We start from the raw sequence: 21,859 nt of genomic DNA on the forward strand, positions 1-21,859 counted from the left end.
CTATTTTACTTCTTAACTCTTTCACATTTGCCATCGGACAAACCTTATACCTTAAAATTGAAGTTGATCATTACTTCTAGCATAATACAATTACTTAATTGAGGCATATGAAACAAAACACTAAAAAAAAATTGAGAAGTAGTGCCTTTACTCGGGAAAGAAAAGCAATACAAAGATCAATGGTCAAAATTATACAATCTAAGGATTTCTTGTCCATCGGTCTCCTCGAATAAAAAACACTTGAATATCCTAGGTAGGATAATGTATTCCTGACCCACATGTCTAAGGTGACGTGTTGACGACTCAGGGAGACATCAAATCAGAGATGAAGAAGCGTTAAATATTCAAAACGTTTCAATTCTCTCAAAGTCCAGGATACATCTTCGATACGACTGACCAAGTCTACTAAAGACTTCTTGGTTCCTAGGACTTCAGTAAGTCTTGGGGATAATTGTTTTTTTGGGTCGGTCATATCCATCTCAATTCGGCAACACTTCCAGAGACTCGACTACCATAAGAAGGGAATTCTCCAAACAAATCCATGCCGATCACATTCCTCCTTAGTCCGACCACCATTATACGTGACATCTCTTACTCAAATCAAGTATCTACAAAGCTCCTTGAATATTTTTCAGACTATTGAACCTTCGGTGATCCAGAAGTAGGAGATCCATACCTCTAACGCATTCAATCCTCTATACTCTATGTCGGAAAAGTAGAAAGACAATTATTTCTCTTCCCTGTATATAGGGAATTGCGTCATTTCAGGTAACAAATTTCAAACATAATTTGAACACTCTCTCATAATTCACATAATAACTTGAGTGTTGTAGTGCTAACCTTGCATATACACTCACCGCTCTGTCGCATCGAAAATTCTCCTCCGTCACATCTTGCGCAACTCTACACATTTCTGCTTCCAGAATCAAACGAAAATCGTTAACCTATCCAAAGAAAACCAAAAACCACCTAAAATCAAATACTCTTGAATATCATTTTGTGAAAACCACTTAAATCAATTTAGATTTTGGATTAATTTTTAATAACTAAACCAAACCACATACATATATTTAAATACTGATTAATTTGTTATTAGTATGATATACTATATTATTCTATCATTCTTTCATATTTAGTTTGATTTAATACTATTTATTAATTTAATTTAATTTATTTGTTTACTATTTCAATTGTTTCAAACATTGATTGTTGTCATTCCGTAATATTTTTTTAAAAAATTATTGCATGTTATAGATTACGTTAAAACTATTATTTTACCATATCTTATAATATTAATATGAATAAAAATATTTATAATTTGTAGTTTAGATATCAAAAAGTTTATCTAAATTGAACACATGAATTTGGATCGAATCATGTGAGATTGTTTTATTAATCATCCAAAATCGAACCAAATCACAAATCATTTTACCTTTGGACCAAATGAATTTTTATCTTAAAAAGTTAAAACTTATTCAAATCGCATCGACAATCCTATGTCAAATAATCCATAAATATACGGATTTATGGTACTCTTAAGGTACTCATATTCATATTTTGCAAGATCCAAAACGGATCGATGAAGTACTAGTGAAACATGACACTTGCTTAGAAATGCCTATATAGACTTGTAAAAAAAGAATTTTCTATAGTTGAAGCTTAATACGTCGCTACAAGTGGTTGTTATACAAGTAGTGATTACGAATTTGATCTCAAAATTGTACTGATGTGTGCTACAATATTAATACCATAAATCTAACAAAAAAGTATAGCTTCATCATTTTTGGACAAAACATGTTGGAATTAAACATCATTTCATTAGAGATCATGTTTATTTTCATCTTGACAACAATTTTTTTCATCAAAATCTACATGAATGATAATAGGATGACCGACTAACTTGCGATCCAATTTATATCTATATACATTGCACAACATACTAAATTTCCAAACTTTTTTTGCTATGTGGTACCCACACATCTTAAAATGACATTGATATTTTCTTATTTTGGTGTCATCACGTTTCAACTTCTAGATAAATTCTTTATACTGACCACTTTTTTAACATCTCATCGTAAAAAATACATGTTTTCTATCAGAAACATGATTAGACATCCCAGCAGACCATCCTTTGATGCATTAATTGAGTTGAAAATATTAGGGTGCACCATACCTACAACCATTGAAAATAAACAAAATTCAAACAACCACTTCATTAGTTCAGAAGTTAACATTAAGACAACTTTCACTACTAGAAAAATTGAAAATAGAGATAGAAGAAATCAATCTCTAAAACCTAAAATTTCCGTCACTAATCATATTAGAGACGAGGTTTGAGACAGATCATGTTCTGTTTTTAAAGAATTCGTTTCAAAGTGTTCAAAAACAAAAACATTATTCTGTCTCTATTATATTCTGTCTCAAACAAGCAAAATCCGTCTCTAAATATTTAAAAAGAAGTTTCTTATATTTCAGTCTCAATCAATTATAATTTCGTCTCTTATTCTATCTGATATTAAAAAAACTGCATTTTTCATTGCAACATTTTTTCTTTTTAATATCATAAAGTCAAACAAAAATATTATTAACATCTAATTTTTACAATGTAAATATGTAATATCAGAATAAAAACAACATTCAAAAATACATTGAGACATTAATAATTTTGTGTAAAATGAAACTTTTACACAAACCATATCACTAGAAACTTTTTTCCATTGTAATACACTTAGTAACACTAAAAGAAACTCCAAGACCTTGTTCCAATCTTGAAATTCTCCACCAATGTCATCATTATTCATCTACGAAATAAAAGTAATATGCATAAAAATTCCCTTGTACACAACAAATATCAAACATGATAAATGACATTAAAAAACACAATCAACAATAATATGCATAAACATTCCCTTGATGAAGAAGCAAAATAATCGCCACACTGGCAAAATCTTAATATTTGAACAAAGTAATTAAAATAAAATTGCTAGCTAGTTCAAAGTAAGAAAGGAATAACTGATTAATTCTTTCATTAACAACAATTCCCAATTATTCATTTAAAATAATCATCACTCATGCTTCAACATATTGATATTCAGACATCAAAATATTATTATACTAGTCATATTTACTAGGCTTACTATCCATTGTTACTTGTTCAACCTCCTCTTGACTATGAATTGACACTTAAATATTAAGTAGATATATTCATGATTCTTTAGGCCCTGCTAATTCTAATCATTATTCTTAATAATCTCAAACATAATACATGGTCTTGGACATGTGCAATAAAAGAATCAATATTTAGTTATTACAAAACAAACAATATATCTAATGATAAATCTTATATATAGTCTACTCTTTGTCCATCAAATCAAATATATATAAAAAAATCATAAAATTGAAGTTCAACACAAACTTATTATAATATTATAGATTCTATGACAACTATCATTAATTACATAAAATTAAATCAAAGAAATCATTTATTCAAAATTAAGAGGTTGGGCTACTGATGTGTCCTGTATTTATGATAACTAACTAAATCATTTAACAAACATAAACACAAAACTAAGGAAATAAGTTAATAATACTAACACATATCACATATAGCATGAGTTTAGAGAAAAAAATATCACTGGGCCATAAATTATACTCCCTCCGTTCCTTTTTAAGTGTCATCTTTTGACTTTTTACGCATACCAAAAAAACTAATCATTATTGTTATTTTTTAAACAATAATTCTCATTTTACCTATAATACCCTTAATAATATTCTACATTCATTTTACTTTTTCTCTCTCTATAATAATTGAACAGGGGTAATTTTGACAAAAGTGCATTTAATATTACCTTGAATTCTGTAAGTGACAATTAAAAAGAAACAAAAATTTATCAAGAAAGTGACACTTAAAAAGGAACGGAGGGAGTATATAAGTACAACATGTATAATTTCATAAAATTATTGGACGTGTTGTATCTCGAAAAACGCAATCCTTCGTGAGGCGCTCACACGCTTGCGAAAAAGAGTTTTGAACAGAGTCGTCATCGAATTTTATTTATTTAAATGAAGGAAAGGGAAAATATCGACAAAAAGAAAATGTTCTTCACAACCAAATTCGGATTCAAGAGTCAGTTATATCATGGAAAGATATTAGCACCCTTCACATCCGTTGTACTCAATGGAAACCTCTCAGTTAGGTTTGTGATAGAAATGTTAGCTAATGTTAATTGTTATCTTCTACTTATTGAGTAAGAAAAAAAAAGAAAGGGAAACTGTTTTTTATTAAAGGGATGTCTAACAAGATTTTCAAAATCCTACTCTTAGGTATCTTCAAGTGTTATTGAAAACTCAAGTCTACGTAGTTCTACTTAGAAAGAACTATTGGGTTGATTGTTTTTAAGAAGTGGTCATTTAGAAATATCGAATGATTAAACCTTTACTTGTTGCTCTCTCTTAGAGGCGGAAGTCTTTGTTTGTTTCACGTCGATATGAATAAAGCATACTCGTTTCTGAAAAGGTTCTTGAAGTCGCACAAGGGCAGAAAACAAGTTTGATTTGTTGAGTGATTTGTTGGATGACTATTACTCGAATGACCGAGTAAGGCTACTCGTATCCAAGTACCCGAGAAGAGGAATAGAAGGCTTTAGACCATCTCTCTTTTCACTCTTAATTGTAAAAAGATTTAGATAAATTTGATGTATTTTGGACGGACGACAAATACTCGAATGGTCGAGTAAGACTACTCGTATCCAAGTATTCAAGAAAGGGAATAGAAGACTATAGACCACCTCCTTTTTCATCCAAGTTTATTACGAAAATGTGTTTGAGTTAAGTTTGATTATGAAAGTGATTTGAAGTGAATCAAATTAGAAGTTTTTAGTGGATGATAATTGTTCGAATGACCGAGTAAGGCAACTCGTAACCAAACAATCGAGAAGAGAAATCGAAGGCTCTAGACCATCTTCATTTTCACCTTGAAACAATATTTAAATATGATTAGATAATTTGGATTTGACTAGGGATAAAACACTTGATATTTGATTGAGGTTTTTATTATTTGTGTTGAGTTGAAATATGATAAATTTGGTCTCTATAACTTGTTAAGAAAAAGCCTTAAATGCCCTAATTGGGCCGTTAAAGTTAACAAAGTGATAGGAAGAAGCGAATCAGGTACGCACAAAGCCAATCCAATCTTCTTCTCATTCTCTCACATCACTCACTAGCCTTGCTTTCCCCGCCAAACTCTTCACCCTTTCACTCTCTCACTCACTCAAAAATTGTGCTTTTCTTCGCTTTTCCATTTCTCAACTGGTATGGTATCGACCTAATTTCCATTCTCTATTTTCTTTTCAAATTAGCATTTTGCTTTTCTTCACAATTTCTGTGTTACGAAACTGATTCTTCCTAGTTCCCAATTTGAATTAATTTTAATTTAGGTTAGCTTTATTGAGTGTTTTTATCTGGATCTTGTTCTCATATTTTTCATACATTTTGATCATTGATGTTTCTGGTTTTCTATATGTGTTGTAGGTGATCAAATACGCATGTAGGTGGTGGATAATGTGTTGACCGTGGAGTAAGCAGTTATCAATGGCAGAATGCGTGACTTCCCCATTCTGTTTTAAGCTGAATATGCAGAGAAGGCCTTTTACTGAAAGAGCTTTCTCTCATCAGACTACAAATTTCAAGACTGTTCACAGGTTTCATTTCGTCATCGTTGCTACTATTATTTATTATAGTTAGAATACCTGTGTCAAACTTAACATGCCTTTTCACAGTCAATTCAATCTTAAAATAGCCAATTTAGCATTAGAATGTTAACCACCGGATTCAAACATGGTGGCGGAAATGGAGGGGTTTTAGGGATTTCATGTGACACTGACACAAAGGTACCGCTCAAGATGAAGGAAAAATTTTATTGGACTGCGTTAAGACCTGTATTATTGTATGTGACAGAATGTTGAGTGGTTAAGAATCAACATGAGAATAAAGTAAGTGTAGCAGAGATGAAGATGTTGTGTTGAATGTGTGGTAAGTCTAGACATATGATAAGATTAGAAATGATAATTTTAGAGAGTGTTAGAGTAGCACCTATAGTAAAAAAGATGGTGGAAATATAGACTTATGTGGTTTGGACATGTAGAGAGAAGACCCGTAGATTCTGTGGTAAGGGGAGTAGATTAGATGGAGGGAAGTCAAACAATTAGAGGTAGAGAAAGATCTAGAAAAATTATAAGAGAAGTTATTAAGAAAGATCTTGAGATTAACAATTTGGATAAAAACATGGTTCTGGATAGAACATTATGACGGAAGTTGATCCATGTAGCCGTCCACTTAGTGGGATAAAACTTGGTTGTTGTTGTATGTCAATATATGATATTAAAATTATAAGTAAATGTGTATTATTAAATTGTATATCTACGATTGTCTGAATCATTTAGAATGTTACATACATGATCATCATATTGCACACTGTATAGATTATGGTCATATTTTTTATAGATCAATTAATAAAATAGTAAATTTAGAGTAAAAAATTTGTTAGAGAAAATGAGATGTGTTTAATTAATAGACCAATTTAAATTTAAATTAAATAAAATCCCACTGTTTGATGATGTTTGAAAGTATTATGTGTCATGGGTTTTAGCTTTGCAAAATTACCCCCCCTGTTATTTGTTGTTGGTAAGTCTTGACTTTTTAAAAGTGAAGGCCAAAAATTGGAATATTCTTACTTTTTATTTTTTGAAAATTACGCTTTCTTATTATTAGTATATTTTGTATTTGTATATTGTAGTACTTTGCAGTTAACCAAAATTTCATTTTCCTGCATAGTTTGTTTGGTTGCCATTAATAAGATTCTAAGAGTACAATCAATATTGATTATTCTGCTACTTCACCCTGTTTTCTTAATACATAATTTTTTTTTGTGATACTTCTTAATACATAGTTCTGATAGATAGGAAGTATGACTTTCCTGTTTCTATACAACCAGTGGTGATCTTTGTTGTTTTTTATGGCTGGTATCACGAATTTGATGGCCTGACCTTTCAATATTTACTTTTTGCTGCAGAAAGTATTCCAGAAATGGATGTGAATGTTTCCACTTCTCAGCACAGAACACATTCGAGCCAAGTGTATTTAGGGCTCCAGATTTAAAAATGACTCACTCTCTTCGGACATTCCCTTTAAATTGCAATGGCATAGGAGCCTTGGTTGACTTTGATGGTTCAACAGCCTCTAGTTTGGTGCCTGTTGTTAATCAGGTTCTTTTGATGGGAAGTATATTGCTCGCTTATATGGCCGGAGTAGTTCCTATTAACAAATCTTATACCAGTGATCAAAAGATCAATTCTATTAAAAATGTGTTACGTGAGAGCTCAGACATTTCTGGTAGGTAAGGGTAAGCAGGTTAAGATATCAAGGTTGAATTGTTTTTAATCTTCTACGTAGATGGAAATACCGTTAAAGTATTTGGAGACAGATGATTGTTATTTCTCTAATTACTTGAGAACTTTTGTCTCTTTTGCAGTGCAATGAAGCAAAATGATCAAGTTGAGTCAAAGTATGTATTAGATGTGGTGAGAGAAAAACTTTTGAATTCACTAAAGGCATTAGAGAATGAGGCTTATGCGGGGGACACCACCCTTCAATATGCAAAAAGACCCTTGAGTTTAAATGCTGTGGCCGCGGGTCCAAAGTTAAGGTTACTTTGGGCTGCTTTTCTGCAAATTGAGGAAGAGGCAGGGATTGTTTTTATTTTCTCTTTTCATTGTTTGTCATATGCAATGTTATGTTATTTTGGTATAATTTGGAATTTTGACAAGTTGGAATGCAATAAATGCTTGAAATGTCTTCTGGCTTGGTATATCTTAGATTATTAGATATCATACCTTTACAAAACTTATTCGAAAGAAATCTTAAAGAATGCCATGTCACTAATTTTTTTTTTTTGTAATATCCCAGCCACTCATTTACTACATTACTTGCTTCCTTCTAGTATATCAATCAATCAACAATTTTTTATTTAACTACTAGACTTTAAAATTAATTTGTTTTCTTGAAATTAAAAATTAGTCCAAAAGTTTGATTCTTTGTAGTACAAAGTTTGTACATTTCATTGCTTTTTATTTTTTATTTTTTTATAACTCATTTCCAAACTAAAAAAATGCATATCAAAGTGAATAAGTTGGTGTAAGCTATTTTTACAATTATTCTAGCATGTATTTAATTGTTACTTTTTTATCCAGGTTAATAATAACTCAAGCATTTCCAGATCTGTTGGTATGGATGATCTTTTCAAAGTTTTTTCTGAAGTTATTCAAAGGTCATGCCATTCTATCTGTGCTACATGGCTGGAAAAGGAGTATTTCCTTGTAAAAGGCAACACTGACAAGGTAATTTTATAAAGTGCATATGTCAATAAATTTATGGACTTTTTACTACATTTGGGTAAATTACTGAACTAGGTTGGATAGATTTGAGTACAATAAATTTCTGAGTTTGGTGTATGGGATGATATCTTATGTATATAAAACTTGTTAAATCCAAGTTATTAAATCATAAGATAAACCCCATTTTCATAATATTTTGATTTCAGGTTTTGAAGAAAATTCCATAAGTTGTATCAGGTAAGCTGGTCTGGCTTCTCAAAAATGGCGAATGCACCTTAAAGAGAAAATTATAGAGCTTTATTAGGATAGGGAAACCTGGTATTATAAAGTTCCTTCCCTGATGTGATCTAGTAGAAGGTCAAACCCATTGTAGGTCTATTATAAGCAGCCCCTTACCTTTCATCTTTGAGGAGTTGATTCTTAGAGTTATAACATTGATTAGAAAAACAATGGATGAGTTACTGATAACTTACATGCGCATATATAATAAATGTTAATACGATTTCAATCTTTCAATTTTCTAGTGTTGTTAAATAGCAGCTATAGTGGTGCTATACTGCTGTCACGTAGCAGAGTTCGTACAAACTGCTATTGTTCCGTGATATGCTATTTTATACAAAATGTTGTCAAATAGCTGCTATACTGGCACTATAACACTATTCCATAGCAGAATTTTAACAAATTGCTATTTTCTGCTATCTGCGATTGGCAATGTTAACTGCTCCCTTTGTCTCATATTACTTGTCATTTAAGGTAATACACACATCTTAAGGAAATCATTTATTATACTAATTGCAATGATAAAATAAGTTCTGTTGACTAAAATGCTTTATTGTGGTAGGTAGATAGATAATGAGAATTGGTTATAGTATTGTAGGCTGAGACTGTTATCGATGGCGTACCATGGCAGAGAGCCAAAATTCTGCAATAAAGCCTGACATATGGTGTCGTGGCGCCGCCATCCTTGACATATTAGGCCATAGCGGAGAGCCAAAAAACCGCCATCAATATCCACCATGGCGCCGCAGTGGCTGAAATTTGACAACACTGGGTTGAGATACCAATAAATGTAGTATTATTGAAAAATAATTAATACTTTCTTGATATTATAAAGCGGTAAGTAATTTGAGACAAATTAATATTCTATAGTGACATAATGAGACAAAGGAATATAACTTTGTACTTTTCTTTGGAAAAAGTCTAAAGTACAATGAGCAAAGTTCCACTGAAAGAGGGGCCAACAGTTTCTCTCATTTAGTAGCAAAGCAAACAATGAGCAAACCTGGTATTTTTGTTTGGATTGGCGTGAGTTTGAGTAATGTTGGCTCATTGTATTCTTATCTAAAAAGGTATTGATAGCGAAAATTGAAAAGAAAAAGAATTGAGTACATATCTGATAATCCACCACATGTTTTATTAAATTACCTGTATTGTTTTGCATACATGATATGACAATCATGAAGAAATAATTAAATGCTTCATATGATGTACTGATTTTAGTTCTTCGGAATTGTTCTTAGGAGTTTCTTTCTTTGATACTTGAAAAAGTGAAAGGGGATAATGCTATTTCACAGAACATTACAAGGTCTGGCAAGAAGGATCTGTATTCAGAATTACTTTGGTATCTTACTTTCGGTTTGCTTAGGTAATTTTTATTAATTGTACTTTTATGATTTTTTCTGATTCCATTTTAATATAATTTTGTCATGTATTGAAGTATGAGGACAACAGTAGGCATTAACGGTGGTTGGATCAGAGGAAAATCCACCCTTCAACAAGGACCCGTTTGTATTTGGCGGCTTCGCCGGCGGTAGGCTTTCTAACTTGTGTGAAGCCCATCTCTCTCCGGTAGTTGTTTTAGAAAGTCTCATTCTCGATTCAAGCACCATACTCGCGCCATGTCCATCAAAGTCTATGCCAATACCAAGAATTTTGCAAAAATCTAGTTTTGTCTCATGTTTTTCCATATGTCACGGAAGAAATTTCGGCATCTTCTATTTTTGCGATTTCTACCTTTTCCTCATTTGTCACTTCTGTTATCAGAACGAGAGCGAAATTTTCTTGGTTTTTTTCCTTTTATTGAAGGTTGAGTTTGTGAGGCAGTGACGACTCCATTTCCAATTCAGATTCCTCATCTTCAATTTCAGCGCTGCCTCTGTTTTCCTGTTCTTCCTTTTCTAAATCTACAAGACAATCCAAAACTTCTGGGTGAAATTCCTTGAGAATGGCCTTTGAAAAATCCCACCAACAAGTATTTGGATGACCCTCCTTCCAAGAAATCCACCAATCAAGAGCATCTCCTCTAAATGCAAATGCAACAGCCCACCAAAGTTTTATCTCTTCACTCATTCTTCTTGATCCAAAATGTTGCTCTGCCTGGATCAGCCACCAATAGGCCTCCCTTCCATCAAATCTTGGAATCAAATCTGCAGCCATCTTCCTACCAAGATTTCCAGCACACCGCAGAATCTTCCTGGATCAGAACTGCTCTGTTACCCGCTGATAGAAACCAACTAATATATAAAAGAAAATAGGGAAAGTCCCTTTGAGTTTCAGAATAGTACCGCAGAACTTTGAGGGTCTGCACCTCCCAATGCCAAAATGATCCCTTTTCCTATCCAATTCCAAGATGATCCACTCTCCAATGTCATCCCCTATTTATTCTAGACCTAAACACTCTAAATCAATAATATAATAATTATAATAATTATTCACTAACTCTCCTAATAATTTAATAACAGTTAATAGTAACTGAAGAGTCTAACGTAAGACTAGACATGATAGGATAATAAATGACAACATTTGAGAAACATTGGAGTAACACCTATCGTAGAAAAAATGGCGGAAACTCGACTTACGTGGTTTGTACATGTAGAGGGAAGATCCGGAGATTATGTACTAAGGAGAGGAGATCATATATAGAGTAGTCAAATTAGTAGAGGTAGAGGAAAACCTAGAAAAACTACAAAAGTAACTATTAAGAAAGATCTAGAGATTAATGAGTTGGATAGAGATATGACATCCGATAGAACATTCTGACATAGTGTAATCTATGTAGATGACACCCTTAGTGGGATAAGGCTTAGTTGCTGTTGTTAATTTCTAAATTTATTTTTCAGTGTTGTCTTCTGATTTAAGACAGTCACCAGTCATCCATTTTTTGTCAGGGACGATTGCTGTTATGATTCCAGTATATTTGCTACCCATGGCATTTCCATATTGGAAGATTTAGTGATAACTCTGGCAGACGGGGTTGCAAGCGTCTATCTGGAGTTTATTTCTGTTGATAGTAAGGTGTCAAGTAAAACAAATAGCTGGGACATGTCATTCTGTGCTATGTCCACCAGGGAACTCCAAAAATTACGTAACGAGGTATATAAATTTCAAGCCTATGAATCTTGTTTCTGTTGTTTACCCATATTAGTCCATTTCACTCTATCTCGGAGCTCTAAGAACTGAATGCGATCCTTTTTAGTAAAAAATTCTATGGTAGTTCCTCAGAGTGATATTTTGCTCTAAAATAACATATAACATATAACTATTAACTTAAACAATCCATTCTTCTTGTATTATGCATTAATGTGGTTAGGAGCCAAAGCAGAAATCTTTTCTTAAAAACAACTTAACTGGAATTGTTCATATTGTCTCTGTTGATATTTGTAAATATAGTATTAAGAATATTTGTATATCGAATAGTCTCACATCGACTATATCATGTAATTAGTTATAATCTCTCTATATATAATAAAGTCTCCGTAGTGTTTTTCAAGACACACGGTTTATTCAAATGTCTCTTAGTTTCTTGTATTTTAACATGGTATCAGAGTCTCGTGTAAGATCCGGTGGGCCACCTACTATGGTTTCTGCTATCGGGTCACCCACCATTTATTTCCACGCTCCAGATATCCAGTCCTGGGCGTGAGCGGATGTGTTAAGAGTCCCACATCGGACAATATATGGCCTGAACATGTGTTTATAAGTGGGGGCAGTCCTCACTCTACCAACCGGTTTTGTAGGGTTGAGTTAGGCCCAATCACACATTCTTAACATGGTATCTAGAGCCTGCTAAGAGGCAATTCTTTCTTCGCCGTGCTTTACCCGGTTGACCCACTGTCTTCCGGTGAGAATTTTTTTTTTGCAAACCATGTCATCACTCCGATTTGCCTCTCACTTTTCAAAATTCTCCGGTAACCTACCAGCAAAAGCGCCTCTTCCGATCCAGCCGCTCCCCATTTTTCATCGGCAGAAACCTCCGCACGTGACAACACGTCCGACGGTCGATCCCGACAATTTTCCCACCGCTCCACTCTCCATAGGGCAATTGTTTCAGATCCGATACTTATAACTACTCCTCATAACTTTACGCCGAACTACGATGATTTCCTCAGGTGGTATCAGAATTATCAGAACTTAGATTCTACTGCTTCGGTAGCACACACTGGTAATTCATCTGCTTGTCTCTCTCAATCATCTTCTCTTGGATCTTGGATCCTTGATTCTGGTGCTTCTGATCATGTCACCGGTAATAAAAATCTTTTCTCTTCCCTTTCTATATCCGGTTTCTTACCTACTATAACTTCTGCCAATGGTTCTCAAACCCGATCTGAAGGGATTGGTGTTGTTCAAATTCTACCTTCTCTCTCGGTTACTTCTGTCCTCTATATACCTAATTGTCCATTTAATTTACTTTCAGTCAGTCGTTTAACTCGTTCTCTTGATTGTAGTGTCACCTTCACTAACAATAATGTTACCCTGCAGGATCGGAGTTCGGGACGGACGATTGGTGTCGGATGTGAGTCTCAAGGCCTTTATTACCTCTCAGTGTCATCTCAGACATGCTCAGCCAAAGATTCTCCACTCACTATCCATGCTCAGTTAGGTCATCCCAGTCTTTCCAAACTACATAAGTTGGTGCCAAATTTATCGAAAGTATCTAATTTACATTGTGAGTCTTGTCAGCTAGGGAAACACACTCGTGGTCAGTTTCCCAATCGAGTCAATAAATGAGCTTCGTCCCCTTTTGCTTTAGTTTACACCGATGTTTGGGGTCCCTCGCGTACTGTTTCTACTCTTGAGTCTAGGTTTTTTGTCACCTTTTTTTGATGATTTGTCACGTTGCACGTGGTTATTTTTAATGAAGAATAGGTCTGAATTATTTTCTATTTTTGAACAATTCTATCAAGAAATAAGAACTCAATTCGGTGTGTCTATCCGTACCTTAAGAAGTGACAATGCCCGTGAATATTTATCCCAACAATTTCAGAATTTTATGTCACGCAATGGTATTCTCCATCAAACATCTTGCCCTCACACACCTCAACAAAACGGGGTAGCCGAGCGCAAAAATCGACATCTTGTAGAAACCACTCGGACCCTACTTCTCCATGGTAATGTTTAGGGGTGTTCAGATCCAATCCAATCCAAAAAAAAAACCAAAAACCGAACCGAAAAAACCGAAATCCAAAAAAACCGATTTTTTTTGGATGTATTTGAATCACCATGTTGCATAACCGATCGGTTCGGTTCGGTTTACGGTTGGCTTCATAAAAACCGAACCGGTCCAAACCGAACCGGTATTACTTCCATATATTATATTCACTTTAATGCAGCTTTGGTATGTTACTGTCATATATATTTGTCATATATTTAATTTATATTACAAGTCTCCCTATAAGCACTAAGTAAGCAGGTCTCCATATAAAATATTTATTACAGCAATGTCTATTTCGTTGGGATAGATATTGTCCATATATTATAATGAATCTTTGCAACAATGACATCAAATAGCCATATAATATGAAAATTAGATATTGTCTTAGTAGACGTTGGTGGCATAATTGTAACTGGTATTGAAATATATTCGTTTTAAATTTCACAGTGTTGATTTAAAAACCGAATAAAACCGATTCAACCGAACCGAAGTAAACCGTATAAATTGGATTGGATTGGATTGGATTTTTCTTGTTGTCATCCAAAAACCGAACCAAACCGTATGCTTTATATATTTTGGATCGGATGATATTTTGTCTCAAAACCGATCCAAACCGGACCGTGAACACCCCTAGTAATGTTCCACTTCGGTTTTGGGGGGATGCTGTGCTAACGACATGTTACCTTATAAATCGCATGCCCTCATTTGTCCTTAACAATAAAATCCCTCATTCAATCCTTTTTCCCAATTCCCCACTTCACCCAATTCCTCCTCGAGTCTTCGGGTCCACATATTTTGTACACAATCTCTCTCATGGTCTTGATAAACTCTCAGCTCGATCACTAAAGTGTGTCTTTCTTGGTTATCATTGATCCCGAAAAGGTTATCGTTGTTATTCACATACTTTACAACGATACCTAGTATCGGTCGATGTTACCTTCTTCGAGTAGGTTCCATATTTCGAGTCTAGTCACGTAACTCCAGAACCCATTCAGGAAAGTACTCCCACACCTTTTCCGGCAGTTATTAATGTCCTGCCTACCATTATGCCCCATCAGTCTAGGGCTCATGACCCACCCACTTCTCGACCACTTCAAACATATCAGCGTCGTCACCCAACGCCTGTCGTCCCTGTCTCTGAAGTCATACATGTCCCTGAGGTCATACCTGTCCCTGAGGTCATTGAAAACTCTCCTTCGACGCCTCTGTCATCACCGGATTTGATCCTGCAACCTGAGTCCGATCTTCGATTGCCCTTCGAAAAGGTATACGTCAAACACGAAATCCTTCTCCAAAATATATTGATTTATGTTATCATCGTCTTTCCCCTTTGCAGTATACTTGTTTGTCTTCTTTGTCTTCTGTTTCTATTCCTAAAACTCCAGGTGAAGCATTATCTCACCCTGAGTGGAGGCAAGCAATGATTGATGAAATTTGTGCTCTTCAAAGCAGTGGTACCTGGGAACTGGTTCCTCTACCCCATGGAAAATCTTTAGTAGGTTGTCGTTGGCTTTAAACAGTGAAGGTTGGTCCAGATGGTAAGATTGATCGATTTAAAGCTCGCTTGGTAGCCAAATGATACACTCAGATTTTTGGATTGGATTATAGTGATACCTTCTCGCCTGTAGCCAAGATGGCATCTGTTAGACTTCTTCTAGCCATTGCAGCCATTCGACATTGGCCTCTTCACCAACTTGACATCAAAAATACTTTTTTACATGGTGATCTTGAAGAGGAAGTATATATGGAGCAACCACCTGGATTTGTTGCTCAGGGGGAGTCATCGAATATGGTGTGTAGGTTACACATGTCTCTTTATGGTCTTAAGCAATCTCTGAGAGCTTGGTTCGGCAGATTCAGCACTGTAGTACAACAGTTTGGTATGATCCGTAGTGAAGCTGATCATTCTGTTTTTTATCGTCACTCAGCCCAAGGGTGTATTTATCTTATTGTGTATGTAGATGATATTGTCATAACTGGTAGTGATCAGCAGGGTATATTCCAGTTAAAGCAACATCTCTCGAATCAATTTCAAACAAAAGATCTTGGTAAACTTCACTATTTCTTGGGTATTGAGGTAGCTCAATCTAAAGATGGTTTGGTGATTTCTCAGCGGAAATATGCTATGGATATTTTGGAAGAAACAGGTTTGTTGAATGCTAAACCAGCTGATACTCCTATGGATCCAAGTGTCAAACTACTACCCAATCAGGGGGAGCCTCTATCTGACTCAGGAAGGTATAAAAGATTGGTTGGAAAGTTGAATTATCTCACAGTCACTCGTCCAAACATTTCTTTTGCAGTTAGTGTGGTAAGTCAGTTCTTAAACTCCCATTGTCAGGAACACGTGGATGCTGTTATCCGGATTCTGAGATACATCAAATGTGCTCCAGGAAAAGGTCTAGTGTATGAAAATAAAGGACATACTCAGATAGTTGGATACTCCGATGCTGATTGGGCAGGGCCACCCATTGATAGACGATCCACCTCTGGGTATTGTGTACTTGTTGGAGGAAACATTATATCCTGGAAAAGTAAGAAACAAAACGTAGTTACAAGATCAAGCGCCGAGGCAGAGTATAGGGCCATGGCAATGACAACATGTGAACTTATTTGGTTAAAATAGTTGCTCAAGGAACTTCAAATTGAAGAAGCAAGACCAATGACACTTATTTGTGATAATCAAGCCGCATTGCACATTGCTTCTAATCCAGTCTTCCATGAGAGGACCAAACATATTGAGATAGATTGTCACTTTATCAGAGAGAAAATTGAATCAGGTGACATCGTCATAAACTTTGTCAACTCTAATGATCAATTGGCAGACGTGTTTACAAAATCTCTGCGAAGCCCCAGAACTAATTATATATGTAACAAGCTTGGTGCATTTGACTTATATGCTCAAGCTTGAGGGAGAGTGTTGATATTTGTAAATATAGTCTTAAGAATATTTGTATATCGAATAGTCCCACATGGACTATATCATGTAATTAGTTATAATCTCTCTATATATAATAAAGTCTCCGTAGTGCTTTTCAAGACACGGTTTATTCAAATGTCTCTTAGTCTCTTGTATTTCAAGAATCTCTTTATCTTTCGATCACTTATATTTGTCTAGTATTCTGTGGTATAAGGAGAGGGCAGTTTTTTTTACAATTTTCTGTGCTCATTTTGTCATGGTTCACTTTGGACAAATTTTTTTACCAAACAAATGAATACATATTGGAGTTTGGAAATCTCTTTTTTTTTTTTTTTTAGTCTGGATTTTGTAAGAAAATGTATTTCATGTTTAGATATATATAGTGATAGAGTACAGTAGCCTCCTATTAAGCAGTTAGAAGTGAGGCCGTCAGTGGGAAATTAGTCTATAAATAAGAAAATGTATCGTAGATATTAAGGGTTCATTTGAATGAGTTTTAGTTTTTAGTTTTTAAAAACTATTTTGTAAATCAATTTAAAAAAAGAGTTTTGAAGAAAAAAAAATATGTTTGGTAATCTAATTTTTAAAAATTGTTTGAAAGTGGTACAATATTACAAATTTGCCGTTAATAAAAAAATGTATCACTTTTTCTTGTTTTTTCCCTCTTAATTTCCAAAATTAAAAACCAAAACCAAAAACTTCCAAAATTTATTTTAGTTTTTTAGTTTTTAAAACTCTCAAATAGAGAATAATTTTTAAAAATAGTTTTATAAAACTAGACTACCAAACAAGTTATATGATTTTCAAATTTTAAAAATTAAAAAACAGTTTTACGGGCCCTATCGATGAATTAGAATTGGATTTGGGAGGTTTCAGATTTCTCGAAAATCAGAATTGTATTTGGGAGGTTTCAGATTCCTCGAAAATCTGTGAAGTGTTTTCAGTAAAATCAATAAAGCTTCATACCAACGCAGGGGAGTTTCCTACTTTGATATTATTCTTGATAAATCCCTAGTTCCAGTTCTATCACCCAGTCAATTAATGTTAGAACACTTAAAAATATATTAATTAGCTTGGTCAATGCTCTGTTTATTAATAAGATCTCTTTAAGTGGCATACTGATATTTTAGTATGTTTTCTTCATGTTCGCTTCTTCACATGATATTCTAGACATTTATGCTTGGAGAGAAGAGATTGCTTGAGCCCGTATAAGGCTTTCCTCATTCCACATACCTTGTTCCCTCCATTAGTGGAATCTCTATATACACTTCCTCTTCAAGGTCCCTATGCAAGAATGCATTTTTAACATCGAGTTGTTGTAACTCCTATCCAAAGTGAGATGCCATTGCCAAGGATAAAATGATTTTGGCCGTATTCATATTTGCAACTGAGGAAAATGCCTCCTCATAGTCGATCACATATGTCTGATTGTCTGGGTATATTTCCTTGCAACTAGCCGTACCTTATATGAATTCAGGTACCATCAAATTGATATTTCACTCTATATATCCATTTGCAACCTACGACTGTCCTGTATTTCAACTTATCAACAATTTCCCAGGTCTGATTTCTTTCCAATGCATTTACCTCTTCATTCATGGATTAAGCCCAACGGAAAAACACTGCTAAGGGCAATCTTAAAGCGTTGATATATGTTATGTAGGCCGCAAAAAGGGGTCTGCAGTAAAGGTGGTTAGGTTTCTCTATATTAAAGGAAATTAGGGTTTTTCTGCAATGAAAGTTGCTAGTGTTTTTGGAGCAGATACGGATTCTCCCAAAATTGGGAGTTATGATACAACTTATAGGCCAGCAAATAGACAATCAGGTCCTAATTATACCTACAATAAAGAAGTAATCAAATGGGTGTTGCTCATTGCACTCTTAATAGTGCTCTCAAACTCTGGAATTTTCAAAAATGCTCTTCTCTCACCGTCCGGATTTCAAAATCCGGATGCACCACATATTACAAGATAGTTCAAGTTCATCCAAAACTTCCAAAATGCACAATATCCTGTTTGGATATCAAAATCTGGACGTACCACATATTACAAGAGAGTTCAAGTTTATCTGAAACGCCAAGAATGCACAAAAAACCCTGACCGGATTTCAAAATCCGTACGCACCACATATTACCAAAGAGCTCAAGTTCATCCGAAATGTCCAAAATGCACAAAAAATCCTGTCAGAATTTCAAAATCCATACTTGTTCGAAATGCCTTTTATTTTCTTCTAAAATTTTAATATTTTAAATGCAATGTTGTCACGCACCACACCATATATGACGAAAATGATATACTATTGTCATTAGATGGTGAATCTGGATTACAATATTCGGACATGTTTATTTGTGCATTGGGTGTGTCTGGATTTCAATCTGGATTTCAATCTCCGGACGGTGCAAATGAGTATTTTCGGATTTCCATAGGATTTGAGAGGGTGCAATGAGTATTGCCCAATAAAATATCTTAAATTATTGTCTTTAAATCCAGTCACAGCTGAACTGAGTATTTGGGATTCTATTATGGTACCACAGGAGAGGGTCAAATGCATAGTATTCTGTTTTTTTATATATATGTGCATTTTAAATTTGGATGAAATTATGCCTAGACTTTATTTCATATATACTCTTGTTTCAGGTTGCTTTGAACCAGTGGTTGCACCACAACATGGACACAGTTGTGTCAATGTACGAGGATCGTTTTGACTTGTGTACACTTGAGAAACAACCCATTAATCTACCAGACAGCAGTCAGACTGAAAAACAATCTTGGTGGAGGAATCTTACCCAGCAACCTTCAAAAACCATGTCACATGAGTTACATTGGATTGTGATAAGCCATTTCTCAATGCCCGTAAAACGGACCAAGGAGTTAAGAGCCCTGATAGGATGGTATGTTTTCTCTTTCCATACCTATTTAGGCATAGTTAAATCTGGTCCCTGCATTTTATGTCATGTTCACTTTATGCTTTTCATTTTTGTCATATGTTCAGAGTTTCAGAGAATTGTTTGGATTTTAAAGACACTCAATTTAACAGAGATTCTCTCCCAATAAATCTAATTGATGTTAGTGCTAATGTATTGCAGGCGGTATTACTTCAGCCTTCTCCTCGAGTTGTCTGACATCACCATGCCGATTGTTAGAAAAGTTATTAATAAAGCAAGTGAAGCGATCTCTTTCTTTTTGGTTAGCTTGATTGGTAGGTCTGTAGGACTCATTTATACAGGCATTAGGCAGTCCCTCAAATGGAAGTGAGCTTAGTACAGTTTTGTGTAGCGCTGTTATATTGTGTCATTTATGTTGTAATTGTAGTTTAGAATAAAATAAAGTTGGAAATATAGCATTGCTTTCAGTTGGTTGCGTGGGGCTTTTCACAGGGTTATTATGTATACATGAAAAGCTCACTCATCGAGATCAACCAATTTTAGCATAGAAATGTGCATTTTGGATTACTGGATTTGAATTTAAGCAACACTCCATTCAAATATTTCTACTACAGTCTACACAATAAGCAAATTTCAACAATGTCAAACAATTAAAATTGATTTATTTGAATTTATTTCCTGACATAATTGTGACACCGACTTATGACATTTTTTAAAGTTTATTTTGATAAATTCTTCAAGATAGTTTATTTAGAATCTGACATGAAATTTATTTATTTTATATTGTGTTGTAAATATTAGATTGTAAATAGTAATTATTTCTATTAGTAATGAGGCCCATTAGTCAAAGTCCATTAGGTTTTCTATTCTCTCTTATTTAAAGCATGTAGATGTAACATGTAAGAATCACTTTTTAATATAAAAGTAAAATATTTTACAACATGGTATCAAGAGCTCCCGATTTTGGGGGATTCGCTTCCGCCTAAACCCTAACCGCCTTGTAGCGGAGTTTTTTTTACTGCAGTTTGCAGTTTGTTGTTGTTTTTGGGTGTTTGGGTCATTGTTGTTTTGTGTTGTAGCACATCGTGCTTCTTGTTTTTGTTCACTCATCTTTGAAACCCTAACCCATCCTGTTTCTTGGTTTGTTTTCTCTCGATTGTCCTTTCAATGGCTGAGATTATTAACGATCAACCACCTCCACCTTCACCTTTGTGTTCCCGATCTCTTACTGTTTGTGGTAATATTCCTAAGAATGCGTGGATTCTTGACTCTGGTGCTACTAATCATATGACATTTGATTCCACATTATTATGCTCTTATACCACACCTTCGAGTATTCCTTATATTACTGTTGCTGATGGCTCTCATGCTTGTGTTGTTGGCACTGGAAATATTGACTTGCAACCTCCATTCCAGTTGCAATCTGTGCTTCATGTTCCCACACTTTTCCACAATTTAATTTCCATCCATAAGCTTACCCGTGATCTGAATTGTAAAATAATTTTTTCTATGTCCCATTGTGTTTTTCAGGACCTTATCACGGGGCAGACGATTGAAATTGCTAAGGAAAAGGAAGGGTTATACTACTTCTCTGATGACCATCCAAAGGTGTTGTCCTCCTGTTTCTAGTCTCAGTCTTCCTCTTCAGCCTCACAAATTTGGCTTCAGCACAAGCGTCTCGGTCATCCTCCATTTTATATAATTAAGTCTATGTTTCCGTCGTTGTACTTACACCATTCTGTTGAGTCTTTTAAGTGTGATGTTTGTCAGTTGGCAAAACACAATCGTGTATCCTTTCCTTCCAGTTTTAATAAAAGTGATGAACCTTTTGATTTGATTCATTCTGATGTTTGGGGACCTGCCCCTACCTCTAATATTTTTGGTGCAAAATGGTTTGTCTCATTTATTAATGATTGTACTCGGGTAACTTGGATTTTCTTGATGCATACTAAATTCGAAGTACCACAAATATTTATCCAATTTTATAATATGGTACAAACGCAATTTGGGAAAGGCATAAAAAGAATTCGTTCTGACAATGGTAAAGAATATGTCAATCATACCTTTTCCAACTTCCCTAGTAAACATGGCATTCTCCATGAATTCACATGTGTTGACACCCCACAACAAAACAGTGTCGCAGAAAGAAAAAATCGTCAGTTACTTGAAGTTGCTAGATCTCTCCTTTTTTCAAATGTCTGTTCCTACCTCTTATTGGGGTGAGGCAATTCTTA

At 34.5% G+C, this 21,859-nt stretch overlaps 1 protein-coding gene across 4 annotated transcripts; it reads left to right on the top strand.

Annotated features, from left to right (window-relative positions):
* The first annotated feature begins 5,043 nt into the window (after positions 1 to 5,043).
* Positions 5,044 to 20,227, top strand: LOC127127706 (uncharacterized). 4 transcript variants are annotated; one of them, XM_051056958.1, is made up of 10 exons: positions 5,044 to 5,169; positions 5,530 to 5,699; positions 7,070 to 7,393; positions 7,529 to 7,739; positions 8,247 to 8,393; positions 9,911 to 10,035; positions 10,108 to 10,200; positions 11,558 to 11,762; positions 19,378 to 19,631; positions 19,827 to 20,227. In XM_051056958.1, the coding sequence occupies exons 2-10, from the start codon at positions 5,590 to 5,592 to the stop codon at positions 19,993 to 19,995; spliced, it is 1,638 nt and encodes a 545-aa protein (XP_050912915.1). In that variant the 5' UTR covers positions 5,044 to 5,169; positions 5,530 to 5,589; the 3' UTR covers positions 19,996 to 20,227. The 4 variants fall into 4 exon arrangements, with proteins under 4 accessions (XP_050912915.1, XP_050912914.1, XP_050912913.1 ...); XM_051056957.1 differs by having other exon boundaries at positions 5,161 to 5,310; XM_051056956.1 differs by lacking the exon at positions 5,044 to 5,169 and adding an exon at positions 5,176 to 5,315.
* Positions 20,228 to 21,859: the final 1,632 nt, after the last annotated feature.

This window comes from Lathyrus oleraceus, chromosome 3, assembly GCF_024323335.1.
Source record: "Lathyrus oleraceus cultivar Zhongwan6 chromosome 3, CAAS_Psat_ZW6_1.0, whole genome shotgun sequence".
In the NCBI taxonomy this organism is placed as follows: Eukaryota; Viridiplantae; Streptophyta; class Magnoliopsida; order Fabales; family Fabaceae; genus Lathyrus; species Lathyrus oleraceus.